We start from the raw sequence: 14,083 nt of genomic DNA, 5'->3' as shown, positions 1-14,083 counted from the left end.
GCAGGCAGGGGCAGGAGGCAAGGGTCTGTGGAAATGAGGCTGCAAGCAGGATGCAAGGGGTTGCAGGTAGGGATGTGGGTAGGGGTCTACAGGCAGGGTGCAAGGACCTGCATGCAGGGTGCGGAGGGCTGTGGGTAGGGTAGAGTGGGCATCCAGCATGGGGATGCAGGCAGGTGGCTGCACTGGGCAGGGGGCTGCAGGCATGGATCTGTCAGCAGAGGTCTGCAGGCAGGGAGCAGATGTTTGCAGGCAAGTGGCTGCAGGCATGAGGCTGGGAGCTCTAGGCAGGATGCATGGGGCTGTGGGAATGAGCCGATGGCAGGGGGCTGTAGGCAGGGCAGGCAGGGATCTGTTAGCCTGGTGCTGCAGTCAGAGTGCAGGGGGTTCTGGTTCTGGTTGTTGGGCTGCAGGCAGGGGGTTCTAGGCTGGGTGCAGGGGGCTGTAAGCAGGGAGTTGTGGGCAGGGGGCTTTGGGCATGGAGCTGCAGGAAGGGGGCTGCAGGCAGGGTGCTTGGGGCTGCAGGCAGTGGGCAGGAGGTGGCAGACAGGGTGCAGTGGGTTGCAGGAAGGTTCAGTGGGCAGGGGCTGCAGGCAGTTTTCAGAGGGCTGCAGGAAGGGTCTGTGGGCAGGGGTCTACAGGCAGTGGGCAGGGAGCTGCAGGCACAGAGCAGAGGTTTGCAGGCATGCAGCTTTGGGCACAGAGCTCTAGGCAGGCTGCAGGCAGGATCTGTGGGCAGGGGGCAGGCTGTTGCAGGCAAGGGTTTATGGGCAGGGGTCTGCAGGCATAGTGCAGGAGGGTGCAGGCAGGGGGCCTGCAGGAATGGCATAGGGGGCTGCAAGCAGGGTGCACAGATATGGGGCTGATGGAAGGGGGCAGCAGGTAGGGCAGAGCAGGCATCAGGCACGTGGATGCAGGCAGAGGCCCACATGCAGTGCACAGAGGACTGCAGGTAGCATGGAAAGGACTGCAGGTGGGGGCAGGTTTGTGCAGGATGTATCCCTGCCTATCACATCACTGAAGGGAGTGCAGCAGCTCCAGGGCCTCCCTGATCTGCTCTGGCAGAGCTTCTCCTGCCCCACAGCACTACCCAGGACCTCTCCTTTCCTGGCAGGATAAAGGCAGCCCACTAGAAGGGGAAGAGAAGTGTCAGCTGGTGGGACATGGGGATGCACCCACTGATGATGATGGCCTGCTGTCACCTGTAGAGGGTGACATGGGAGCACCGCTTGACAGGTATCACAAGAATTGCATCATGAGCTTATCTGAAGAGTGCCTGGTGCCAGGCAAAGGACACACCATCCACCTCACTGAGCAGATGCTGCTAAAAGGTGAAGCCAAGAGCAAAGGTCTGAGAAGGTCACATCTCCCATGGCTTCTGCAGGAGGGGTGGCTGCTGAAGCACATTTGCCACCCGTAGGGGACCATACCAGATGCTGCTGGTTGGGATCAGCAATACTATCCACAGGGATGAGATAGCAAAGGATGCTGGAGAGTCAGTTGGTAGGTCTGGATCAGCAAGGTCCATGGCCAGGCACAGATGTGGCCGTGGCCTAGCTGGAGATGGCTAGGAAGGGACTGAAGATGGCTGGAGATGTAGCTCAGGAAGGGACTGAAGGGCCAGGGCTCAGGCAAGATGGGGCTCCTGGGCCCATGGGCAAGGAGCATGGGCCAGTCAGGGCCATGACAGTTTCCTCCTCCCTTACAATGCGGCTGTATCCCCTCCTGGGCAGCATCACAGACTAGAAGAGAGATGACCTGGATGGGATAGGGAGGGACAGGACAAGAGCGGAAGAGTTTTCTTAGGTAAATGTATCCTCTGCTGTCCTTACTCCATCGCTGTGCAGGGCAAGGTGTGACTTTTCTTTTCACTGTGCTCTTGGCAAACAGTCCTGCTTGCATCCATGCTCATGGGGGGAGTAAAGGGACAGGAGAGCAGAGGAGGGAAGAGAACAGGAGGGGAGCTGCCTTGGATTTGCTCTGGATTAGCAAGTCTTTGCGAAAATTAGGTCTGTCCGTGCTATTCCTCTTTCCGTTCCCCCTCCACTTGGCAAGTTTTCCCTCAACTCCCACGTGACCTTCCTTAACTCTGCTTTCTCCACCTTCATCCCATCAGGGGTAACATCAAGCTGGACAAGCCCCAGGAGGTGCCAGCCAGCAAAAGCATACAAGGTGGCCCAAACAGGGCCAACACAGAAGCTCCTGGCCCCAAAGGTGTCAAGGTGGCTGGGGCTGGCCAATGGCTTCATGCACAGGAAAGGTCACAGTTGCAACATCTGGTTTTGGGAGCCTTGGAAACCACCACCACTGGGATGCCAGTGTTCAGGCATCATGCTATTTTTGCTTTTCTTTGCCTTTCAGCAATCGCTCCTCCACTTTGATGTGGTTTCTGCTATCCTGGATCTCACTGTGCTTGTCAGACTCCTCCGAAAGCACCCTTCCTTTCCAGGGGAACAATTTGCAGGCAAAGCACAACCCATAGCGAAAAACATTGATCAAAAGAGCTTTAAAGTCCAGTGAAAGCCTCAATCCCTGCAGATGTGTAAATGCAGCAGGGTGACTGACTCTGGGTCAGGCAGCTGGAGCAGAAGGGACTGAGTTTATCACATCCTGCTGTCTTGCCAAAGCCATTTAAACACACTGGTTGCCAAGCTGCAGCCTGAGGAGCAACTTGCCTGGCCAGCACAAAGCCACAGGCTGTAAGGAAGGTAAGAGCAAAAAACAAAGCACAAAACTGACTGGGGGGGGGGGGGGAGAAAAAAACCAAGAAAACAACATTCAGAGTTTCCAGTTCTGCCTTTTTCCCTCAGCCACCGGAGAAAAACAGCCCCAAATATTTAACAGGCAAATCAGAGAGCGCAGCCCAAAAAAACACATGCAGCTCTGCAACAGCCCAAAGGACACTCCATCCTCCAGTATAAGCAGCACTGGGTACAGCCCCAGCTCAGCCATGCAGCCACAGAGCCACCCCCCAGCCAGGCTCAGGCAGGGAAAGCCAAGGCTTCTCCATCCAGCTGTAAAGCTGCAGGGTATCATAGCCACCTCTGCCACAGAGCAGGGCAAGCGCTCTGTGACTTAAACCACAACAGCTGCACACAGTGCACTGCAGCTGGCTCAAGTTTTCCTGTGCATTTAAGTACCTTTTTTCTTAAGTTTCTGGGTTGGCGGTTTTTATCAAGTCTCCAATATTCAGACTAAGGAGTAAATACGCACCCCCCAAAAAAACCCCCACCCCAAAAGCCCTGTGTGTGGAGGAAGCATTGTTTTTTGACAAGACAGAGCTGGCCACCAAGCAGGAAGGTTGATCTCCATCATCATGCTGAGCAGAAGCAAAGCCCCAGTTCATGCAGATTTGACACCACTGAGAAGAGTCAAAACAAATACAGGCAGACTTGAGAACAAACATTTAAGCAAAAAAAATTTATTTAAGGAATACTTTTAGTAAGAATAACTTAAAACCAATCATGGCCTCATGCTACCTTCCCCCCTTAACCCAGCAGAGGCTGGTGCTTGGCCTCTGCTTTTCAAGGAGACAAGTCTTTGCAAGTAGAATAACCACCCAAAGAAACAGCAATATTCTCACTTCAGCATTACAGATTCAAAGCAGGCAGCCTAGGAAGGATCTCCAGCTAAAGGAGTTCAAAGCATGACAAACATGTTCCAACAATGCTCTGGCTGCACGAAATGTAAGAATATAACATACTTTGTGAATATAACCCTCCCCACCTCCTGCATGGATAGCAGAAGAGCCACTGGGTTCACAAGACTAGAAATGCAAGGCCCAGCTCCATCATGAGCACAGGACCTTGCTCTTGCTACTAACACTTGGCAATGCTACAGGGAAGAAGAGAATGCCCCAGACGAAAAGGAAAAGAACACAAGACTAGTTGAGTGATGAAGGAAGCATCAAATCAGAGAGGAGCCTGCAAAGGACATAAAAAGCCTATCAGGAGCCAGCCACTCCCTCCTACCCTAAAACAAAAGGGGAAGCAACAAAACAAAGGAAAAATTTCAATGCCGTAGGACTTCACAATATGTGGTGTGGAGAGCAATCATCCTCACATAGGTGCTGCACAGAAATGACAGCCCATCAGAGCACAAAGCTATATGAAGTTGCTGGGCAGGGCAACTGTGTTTTAAGGCTGTTCAGGAAGGGGAAGCTGAATGCCTAGCACAGCACCAGGGGCTTGTCTCCCACCTGACCAAACACCAATGCTGCTGGAAGATCTCCCTTTGGATAACCAATGCTCCCGGCCAGAGCATGGGAAGGAGCAGAGCAAATGCCCCTTGGGCAGTTAGAAGCATGCTGAATCAGAGCCTTTCAACACTCCAAGCCTCTGAGCAGCCTCGTGAGCCACTGAGATAACTACAGTGACAGGCATTCCCTGAATCTTTCCTGCAAGATTAACAGTTGAGATCACACACAGCAACAGCTTTGGCTTTAAACACCACAGACAAATGAGAATGAACTGGGAAAATCTCACATTTCTTCCCCCTCTTCATTGAGCATCTTCCTCAGGAGCAGGAATCAGACTAATGTGCTAGCAGTTCCTTGACCTTTCCTCTCACTTTGCCACAACTGCTGACTAGTTACACACACAAAAAATATCTTACTGCCATCACTGGAGCAGGAGACAGGCAGGAGACTGCACAACAAATGCCTATCATGCCAGATCTCACACGTAATGTAGGTACGAATCTAAAAACATGCCCACCTCACCATTTCAAGTGAAGACCCTACTGTAACTCCGCCACTTGGAGAGTGTACTTACATGTCTGTGGGAGAAGAGCCTGAAGTATGGGAAGGAGAAGCAGAGCAAAACAAGCTTTCAAGACATAGCCTTCGGTTAAAGAAAAACTCCCAAGAACTGTCCAACAGTGGAAATCACCCAAAGACACAGGCACCGCAGCTGGACACAGGGAGTGCACAGTGACAAAGGCAGAGCAGCCAGCCTGGTTTTGGCATTTAATAGATCACTCCAGTCCCACAGAAACGGGACTGCACCAGTTTGGAAGAATAGGAAGGTAGGAGACAGAGGAAAACAGCTTTTTATACTCTCCTCAATGATTGCCCAACTGAGAGAGAGTCTATGCACTTTGCTGGGGCAGCATAGGTGATGTGCACAGTGCTCCCAAGCAGCGAGAGGCTGGGGAAAAAAGTTCGAATCAGGAGGTGATCAGTAGTTCTGAGAGGCAACAGGGTTCCAAAGCTAAACCAAGGCAGAAGATGACACGCAGACTCCAATCTCACCTGGAAGTGCACTCCTTCCTAATTTGCTTGGCAACTACCAAATGAAAAGCCTAAAGATTATTAAAGAAACACAGAAGGCCAGAGGATCAACATCCCAGAGGAAGATAAAGGAAGAGGGGAGAGGAAAAAAACGTTGCAGTGTGAAGAGACAGAGGAAATCACACCAGCAATTGTGTCATGTTGCTCCCAAGCCCGTTAGCAGCAGAGGAAGATACCACAATGCTGACTTCCAGCTTAAGTTTCTTCTTTCTACAGCAAGATGAGATTTGAGTGCTTCAGACCACCTTTTTCCTTTCAGTCCCCAAGTGTCCTGCCCCCCAGCCTCCCCAGGTCTCTCCCTCCAGCCCTGCCCTTCTCCGTTCAGGCAATCTTGGCCAGCCATTTCTCAAGGCCCTCGAAGTCAGCATCTCCCTCCTCTCCCTTGCTGCCCCGAGCACTGCACTCCACAAATTCCACCTTCATGGGTAGCTGGGAGAAGTCGAAGTCCTTGCCCTTCTTCCCCAGTTGGGTAGGTCCCCCAGTAGCTGAGCCATCCAGACTGGTGGGGGCTGCAGAGCGGGTCACTCGTAAGGTATTGCTGCAAGCAGAGAAGGGAAAGGGTCAAGAACTGTGAAGCAGGGGAATATTACCTACACCATGGCTGCTGAGATATTTTGGACCCAACTCTGTCAGCAGGATGCCAACTACACCAAGGATACAAGGTCCCATGGCTCTGCCCTGTGAGGCACAGGCAGGGGCAGGCACTTTGGCAACTTATCCTAAAAACCTGCTGGAAGGCACAACTGCAGAGAGGCTCCAGAGAGCAAGACAGACAAGAGGCCACTCAATAAGAGGGTGCTTAAACAGGTTTTGTTTTGTAATAAACAGCAGCAAGAGTCAGGCGATGATGTCCTCATCTGAATTTCCCCAATATCCCTGTGGCAGACACCAGTCACCAGGAATTACACATGATTTAGCTCACAGGACTCAGGATCTGCACTAGTTTAACAGATTAACTGGGAAGAGAAAAGCACCCATGATATCAGGCACCATGCAGGGCCTCACCCCACTGCCACTTGAGTGTGCCAAACACCTTTGGGGACTGAGAGGGGGATCAAGTCTCCCCACTGCTCCCGTGAGCAATGTTTGCCCAAGGACCAGGCTGCAATGTCACTACTGCTTCTGCAGCTTGCTGCAGCATTTCAACTCCCTGCCACATGTGGAGAGGAAGGATGGACCCCCTTGTCCACACTCACCAGGCATCCAAGGCAGAAGAAGCATGGGGAGATGGAACAGCCCAACAGATGCAGAGGCACCGCGACCTGACTGCCTCCGAGGTCTCAAAAGGCAAGGCTAGGGAAGTTAAGGGGCTGCACTAGGCAGAGATGCAAAGAGCAATCTCTCCCCGGGTCTTCAACTGCCTAGTAGAGCCTCATGGCTGGACTGCTCCATCTCTTCCAGAGACAGAGCAGTCTGGCAGTGCCTGCTTCTCAGTCAACCCCAGCTACTCCTTATTCACAGGATGGAGCTAAATTAATGGGGCACAGGCAAAGAACAACACTGCCAAGAGCTATGAGTTCAGGAATAAGAGAGGACACTTCCTTGGGTTCTCCACACAAGGACATCCAAGTACGGCAGCGCAGGGAGGAGGATGACAGCAATCTGCCAGCCTGCAGGAATAACACTGCCTAACGGGGAACATATAACATACCTAGAAATCCAACTTCTACACACAGGCAACTGGAAAACCAAGGAATGCTTATTTTCCTGGAGAGCTTGAATATGTGGCAACTAATTCCCTTAAAAACGGGAAGGTCAGGTATTCAGCCTGGAACAGGCACCAGCACAAATAACCCTGCTGCCGTCTACTGGCCGAAGAGACTGTAGAATCACAGAATCATTTAGGCTGGAAAAGACCCTTAAGATCGAGTCCAACTGTAAAGCTAACACTGCCAAGTCCACCACGTGGCAACAAGATGGCCAGATCCCACAAACATGCATTTATTTGGAGACCAAAGAGCTACACTCCTCCTCCTACCTCCAAGACCGCCTTCCCATTAACTGCAAACCAGCAAACAGGTCCCACAGGCAACAGGAAGGCAAAATACCCCGTTCTGAGTGTGTGTGAGAAAGGAAAATCTCTACTAGATGCTGGTGGAGAAGTCCACCACAGCACAAGAGCTGCACATGTCTCTCCCAGAGCTGATTTGACCCAACTACAATTAGGGGACTCACAGACAGAATCTTCATGCAGAGAGATTAAATATAGCTTAAAAAAATCATCTTCTACTTGCCCTCTCCCCAGATGGACTTGCCAGCTGTTGACAGTGCAGCTCATTCAGCTGGCAGCTTACAATGTAGCACAGTTTACAAGCCACTTTCTCCTCCTTCCACTTCCTCTTACAGCTTAAAATTAGCAACAGATCATACATCATTTGTCTTCCCAGGTTAATGTCCTTCCTAGGGGGGATACAGAGCCAACACGGGGTCCCAAACAGGCTCCTGCAATGCCTGTTAGCAGACCAGGAAAACTAGATGGTGTTTCCCCAGCTGTCAAGCTTTGTGTGCCAAGCCCTTTCATGCCAGAGTAGCCCTGCAAAAAAAAACCTGTGCCAGTACAACCAAGCAGAGCTACTGAGATGTTCACACCACTCACAGAAAGTCTGACATTTGGAAGCCAACCCTGCCTGTACCTGAGAGAGGACAGTGCCCTGGGCCATGGGAGGTTATCCCTTAGCCTAGGGATGGCAGCTTTTAGGAAAGGATTGGGATGTTGTTTCTCCAACCCACAGCTTCTAGGAGGCAATACGCTGTCTGTGCCTACTGCTTTTTTGCATGCTTTAGCAAGGAGCAATCTTCTCTCATCCTGGTTACACCTACACAGACAAAACAGACTGCTCTGTTTCTACAATGAACTTCGATGTGGCTCAAGGAAGCTCACGGTAAGAGATAGAAAGGAGAAGAGAGAATAGAGCAGCTCAGAGGGTTTAAGATCCAATTTCATACTTACAGCTCTTTCTCCAGCTGCTGTTGAATAAGTTTTGCTGATTTTGCCATTGTGACATCTAGAGACAGAAAAGAAAACTAAATCAGCTCTTTGGTTTTAGGTCAGAATTCAGAACCTGGTTCCTCCTCCTAAAGGTACGGTAAGGCCTGCACACACTGTGCAGTCGTAACAGTTACTGGGACAAAGATGGCTGTGTCTGCACTAGGATAAGGGATGCTGGAGCTTTGGGTTTGCAGGCATGAATGGGAGCAATCCAAACGTCTGGTATAACGTAGGGAATTAATTTCTCTTTGCTAGCCAGTAAGTTGCTTCAAACAGAGGACAGGGTTTGATGTCTCACTCACAAGGCCCAGCATTCTCACCTGTCCTAGCATTATGGAGCTCAACACAGTGCTTTTTAATCTATGACATGTGGACCCATGAAGGCCTCAGGCAGCTCCTGAAGTAGGGCATGAAGCAACTAAGAAAACCAAACCTGATACTGCCCAAAAGCTTCAGATTGTTATACACGGATCCACATCTTCACTGTAAATGCTTGTAGGGATCTGAAAATCTAGTCCTTTTCAGTAACTGGATGTTCCTGCTAGTCCAATCAACAGAGAATATATAATCTTGGCAGCTGAATGGCTGTCTGATTTTAACATTGAGGCTACCAAATGTGTACAGATAGTTTATTATGCTCAAGCTGATGCTATTTTCTGCTGCCTGCAGATTCAGGAAGACAGTTCTGCACAAGCAGAAAGCCACCTGCCTTACTTAAGCCCACCTAAAAAGCTGCAGCTCTCCCAAGTGGTGCTCCACTATGCTATTAGACACACCTGACTGAAGAATTCTTCCAATGGCTGCCAGAAATGCTCCTGCTGAGCAGTCCAAGTTTAAAACTAAGTTCTAGCCTTCATTTTGCTGAAATCCCAACTCCTAAGAAATTCAGCACCCATGGCATGAGCCCCTATCACTCAAGGACTGAATCGAATGTCCAGCCCACAAGGCAGCACACAATACCTTGCTTATTGCAAGCGATCAGCAGCGCGGGTGCATTTTTGAGCACAGTGCTATCGACCAGGACCTGGTACAGGAACTCCGCCACATCCTTCACCTCCCGCTGGAAAGCCACACTGTCCACCACAAACACAATGCCTCTGGAGGAAAGAGGGAAGAACATGTGCTGGGCCTGAATCTCTCCCACCATCTTCCCCTGCAAATATTCCAGCCTGGGCTAACCTACTAGTTTCCACATCTGATCTCAACCAACCCAAGAGCAGGTTAGCACATGCTGGATGAAATATACCCCATGTCCAGCCCCAGCAGGAAATCTTTCCCTCTCTGCCCCAGGGATACACCACATCCCCTAACCCTCCCTGCTGCAGCTGCTTTGCCTCCTGATGCACTACAAACACAGGTAAGCAGGAAAGAAGAACAATAACTAACCCCTGCTATCCCACAGCACAGCTCTGACTCTCAGGGTACCATCACACAGAGCAAATCCAGCCCAGCTCAGAGCATCCCCAGCACCGTCATTTGGTTTATCCCTTTCCGAAACATCACCTTCCCCCTCCTCCCCTGCCAATCTCCTCCAAGTTACCTGGCTGCAGCCTTGAACCTCTCCAAGAACTGAAGCCGCAAACTCTCATGGCCTGGAAGGTCGATTAAGGTCACGTTAGCGCTCTGGGAACAGAAGCAAGAAGGTATCAGCAACACCTTATCTAGGGGTACCTGTGATCACGGACCAGGGAAAACCAGTCTGATTTTGGATTCCAGTTAGCCTGGCATTGAGGCAGCAGTGCATGAGTGAATCCCCATAGCAGGCAGAATCACGTGACTCTCCCCAAGGTGCAGTCTTTCCACCAGCCCAAACAATTCTGACAGGCAAAAGAAATGCTGAGGAACGACGTTCATGGTCTGGACTCAGTAAAGAGGGTGCCAACACCAGCAAACCACCCAGCAGAGCCGAGAGGACAGAGCATGACCACAGAGAAAAGAGAATGTTCAACCCATTTCTCATCCACAGTACCTGCCCCTACAACTACCACATGCACAACACGAGTGACAAAGCTTCATCAGTCACCTCTCAGTACACCAGCAGATTTACACCATCCCTGACAGCAAGTAGATCCCTGCACAGCAAAACCATGAACTCCTGTCCTGCAAGTCCCTGATACAGAATGCTAATCCCACAGTCTCTGAATCAAGGTTACCTATTCACGCACAGAATCTACCCAACTGCAAGACTACCTAAACACACAAAACTTTGCTGGGAATAACACAAAAATGCCTTTGCAAGACACTTTTTTAACTGAAAGCTACAAACATTTCCCTTTCCACAGGCTGCCAGCCAGAAAAAGCAGTGACTTTAAAGAGAACAAATGCCTCTCACATGCTCCTGATTGAGATGTGGCAAAGCAGGGCCACGTCACCATTCTCAAGATAACACTCGTTGTTCTCGAGAGGGGAGAGAACACTACACAAGACCCTACCTACTCACTGCTCTTGGATTTTAACAGAACCCTTGCCTACAGTTTAAAGAAAAAAAAAGCAACAGTCCGTATTGCAGCATTCCAGCACCTCTCCCCCTCCAAATCCCTCCTGTCTGCTCAATCTTAGAGACACAAATACAAAAAAAAAAGCCCTGCACTTCCCTTTACTAAGTTTTCAACCTCTTATTATCACCACCGTTACTGAAGATTGCCTCAGAGAAGCCACAAAAACATCCTCTACAATTTGCCAGCACGTAACATGCTGCCAGCTTTCACTGCCACATGTACACCCAGCAAGAGAAAGAAACTCTTCTGAAACAAAAGAGATCAGCATAAACTGAAAATAACTAGGTCTGTGGCAGCCCAAGACCTGAAAGTAACCCAAACCCTTTTTGAGACCATATGAAGTTCAGCTGGAGACTCTTTTTAAGCCTGCTAAACCTGTTAAATTCAGGTTTTCTTGGGAGACGCAGAAATTACTGCCAAGCAAATATACCAAACACAACAGAACAACATTCCCTCACAAATCTCCCTCCTGCTCCGAACCACACTGCTGTCCCCACAGTGCCATGTGTTTTACTCCACTTGTAAAAGCAGCTCCTTTTCCTCTTTTATAGAAAAAAACACCAGACACTACCCATCTTTCAAAACACAATACACAGACATGGTTTTCAATCAAAAAGGTTTCACAATTTGACAAGCAAAGAAAAAAACACCTGCAGAGACGAGGAGTCCTAATACCTCCCAGTATTTTCCTACTTTCTCAGTGCAGGTTGCCTAGAAAAATCCTACACTTGGACCAAACCGGGCACTGATTTCGAGCTGGGAAGACTGAGCAACACAAAAAGGATCAAGCCAGGTTTAGCAGAGAGAGCAGAAAAACAAAGGTGCCAGCTGGCTGTAGCAACCACGCACAAGTTAGAGCCGAAAAAACTGCCTGCTCACCTTGTCATTGCTGACTCTGTAAACTGCAGAGCTGTCGGTTATCGAAGTCTGTGTATCACGGTATTTGCCTGTCAACAGCTGTGGAAAAAAAGTCATTTTCAGAGAAAGGAGGCTGGAGGAACACTGGCATCGCCTTTCATCCACTCAGTGATCTGTAAGGGGTAACAGACTTAAGACACCTGATTTCAATTTACGTGCATGAAACAATTTCAGGCTTTTTCTTCCCCAAAGAATTTAAAAAGCACCCGTTAAGGAAAAAAAAAAATCTACTTATATACCGAATCTCCACGTTTCTAAAAGAAGGAAGGGAGTGTGCCTGCAAATCCCACAGAGCACCTCCACCTCCGTGCGAGAGGACGCCAGGCGGCTGAAGCCGGGCACCTCCCCCGCCCGGGGCCCCCTTCGCGGCCGCTACGCCCCCCCCCCCGCCCCGGGCTCCCCACTCACCCGAGCAAAAAGCAGCGTCTTCCCCGCGTCGCAGAGGCCCAGCAGCAGCACCGCCTTCCGGCTGCTCCTCCTGCCCTGCACGAACCTCCAGATCACTACGAGAGAGAGGAGGGGGCACCTAAGCCCGCCGTTGGCGGCACCCGCCCCCCCTCAGCGAGCGCGGCCCGGGGGCCGCTGCTCCCCAGCAGACCCCCAGGGCGCGACTGGAGGGCGGGTGTCCCCCGCGGGCCAGAACTCACGCAGCGTGATGGCGACGGCGAGCAGTGCCAGGAGGACGGAGAGCACGGCGGGGTCGGACGGCCGCAGCTCCCGCCCCAGCGCCTCCAGGTGCGGCTCCAGCCTCCCCGCCATGGCCAGCCGACCGCACACGTCGCCGTACCGCTTCCGCTTCCGGCCCCGCGGCCTGCCGGGAAGGGCCGTCGGGAGGTCCGGGGCGCGGGGGCTCACGGGAGTTGTAGTTCCTGGGGGGTCCCGGCTGAGGAGGAGGAGGGAAGGGGGAGGCGGGCTGGGGCCGGGCCCGGGTGCAGGCCCAGGGCTCTGCGGCTCGGACTGGCCCTCGAAGTGAGGGAGCACGTTGCCTTTACCGCATGAGGCGAGGGGCGTTAATGCACAGCGGGGCGCCGGGGGTAGTGGGCGGCTGCAGTGGCCTGAGATCCGTGGAGGTCTAGGAGGTGATCATGCCCCCTTGGCTCAGCACCAGGTCCTTGATCTGAGACTCAAACATCATGAGATGTTTGGCCACACCTAGGTAGTGCGTCTGGTTTTGCCCCCCTCCCCAGTTCAAGCAAGACATCCATGAAGGACAGCAAGCTCAGAAGAGAGCCACCAAGATGGTCAGGGGGCTGGAGGCTCGACCTGTGGGGTGAGGCTCAGGGACCAGGACTTGTTGAGCCTGGAGAAGAGATGGTCACATTTGTATCAGGCACCAGGAAGATGGTGCCAGGCTTTTCACAGTGGTGCAGGATGAGGAGCAATGGGAATACATTAAAATGAGAGAAGTTCAGAGTGGGTATGAAAGAAACTTCTTCCTCTTGTCAACCAGTGGGGCAGGTTGCCCAGGGAGGTCATGGAGTCGCCATCCTTGCAGGTTCTCAGTGCCTGACTGGGTCAAGACCCGACCAACCTGGTTAGCCCCTTTCTTTGAGCAGGAGGTTGGACTGGAGACCCCAGAGATCCCTTCCCACTTGAGTGACTCTGTGATCCTCTAGTAAGGTTCCTTTTTGCCATGCCTTCTACTTATGGGACAAGGGTTACAACTGATTCGGAGTACAGATGATGCAGCTTTTCTTGGGAAAGTTTTCTAACTGTAGCCATAATTAGTTGTGGAAGCACACTCTTACAGGCACCGTATCTCTTTCTTTGCTAGTTCTTAAGAACAGGTTAAAAAAGCCATCTGTCCAGTATACTTCATCCTACATAAATGTGTGGAACTAAATTTCATTGCTTCCCGTCACAGTCTACATTTCTGTCTTTGTCGTGGTTTAAACCCAGCCAGCAGCTAAGCATCACACACCGCTCACTCACTCCCCCCCCCACCCAGTGGGATGGGGGAGAAAATCGGGAAAAGAAGTAAAACTTGTGGGTTGAGATAAGAACAGTTTAATAGAACAGAAAAGAAGAAACTAATAATGATAATGATAACACTAATAAAATGACAGCAGTAATAATAAAAGGATTGGAATATACAAATGATGCACAGTGTGATTGCTCACCACCCGCCAATTGATGCCCAGTTAATCCCCGAGCGGCGATCCCCCGTCCCCACAGTTTCTATACTAGATGTGACGTCCCATGGTATGGAGTACCCCGTTGGCCAGTTTGGGTCAGATGCCCTGGCTGTGTCCTGTGCCAACTTCTTGTGCCCCTCCAGCCTTCTCGCTGGCTGGGCATGAGAAGCTGAAAAATCCTTGACTTTAGACTAAACATTACTTAGTGACAACTGAAAACTTCAATGTGTTATCAACATTCTTCTCATACTGAACT

At 51.0% G+C, this 14,083-nt stretch overlaps 1 protein-coding gene across 1 annotated transcript; it reads right to left on the bottom strand.

Annotated features, from left to right (window-relative positions):
- Window positions 1-3,402: 3,402 nt before the first annotated feature.
- Window positions 3,403-12,493, bottom strand: SRPRB (SRP receptor subunit beta). The gene is made up of 7 exons (XM_069791776.1): window positions 12,340-12,493; window positions 12,101-12,195; window positions 11,654-11,731; window positions 9,817-9,899; window positions 9,237-9,373; window positions 8,238-8,292; window positions 3,403-5,825 (listed from the first exon to the last, which is right to left on the bottom strand). Exons 1-7 carry the CDS (start codon window positions 12,449-12,451, stop codon window positions 5,609-5,611), a joined length of 777 nt encoding a protein of 258 aa, XP_069647877.1. The 5' UTR covers window positions 12,452-12,493; the 3' UTR covers window positions 3,403-5,608.
- Window positions 12,494-14,083: the final 1,590 nt, after the last annotated feature.

This window comes from Haliaeetus albicilla, chromosome 9, assembly GCF_947461875.1.
Source record: "Haliaeetus albicilla chromosome 9, bHalAlb1.1, whole genome shotgun sequence".
Taxonomy (NCBI): domain Eukaryota; kingdom Metazoa; phylum Chordata; class Aves; order Accipitriformes; family Accipitridae; genus Haliaeetus; species Haliaeetus albicilla.
This window is presented reverse-complemented; position numbering and strand designations above follow the sequence as displayed.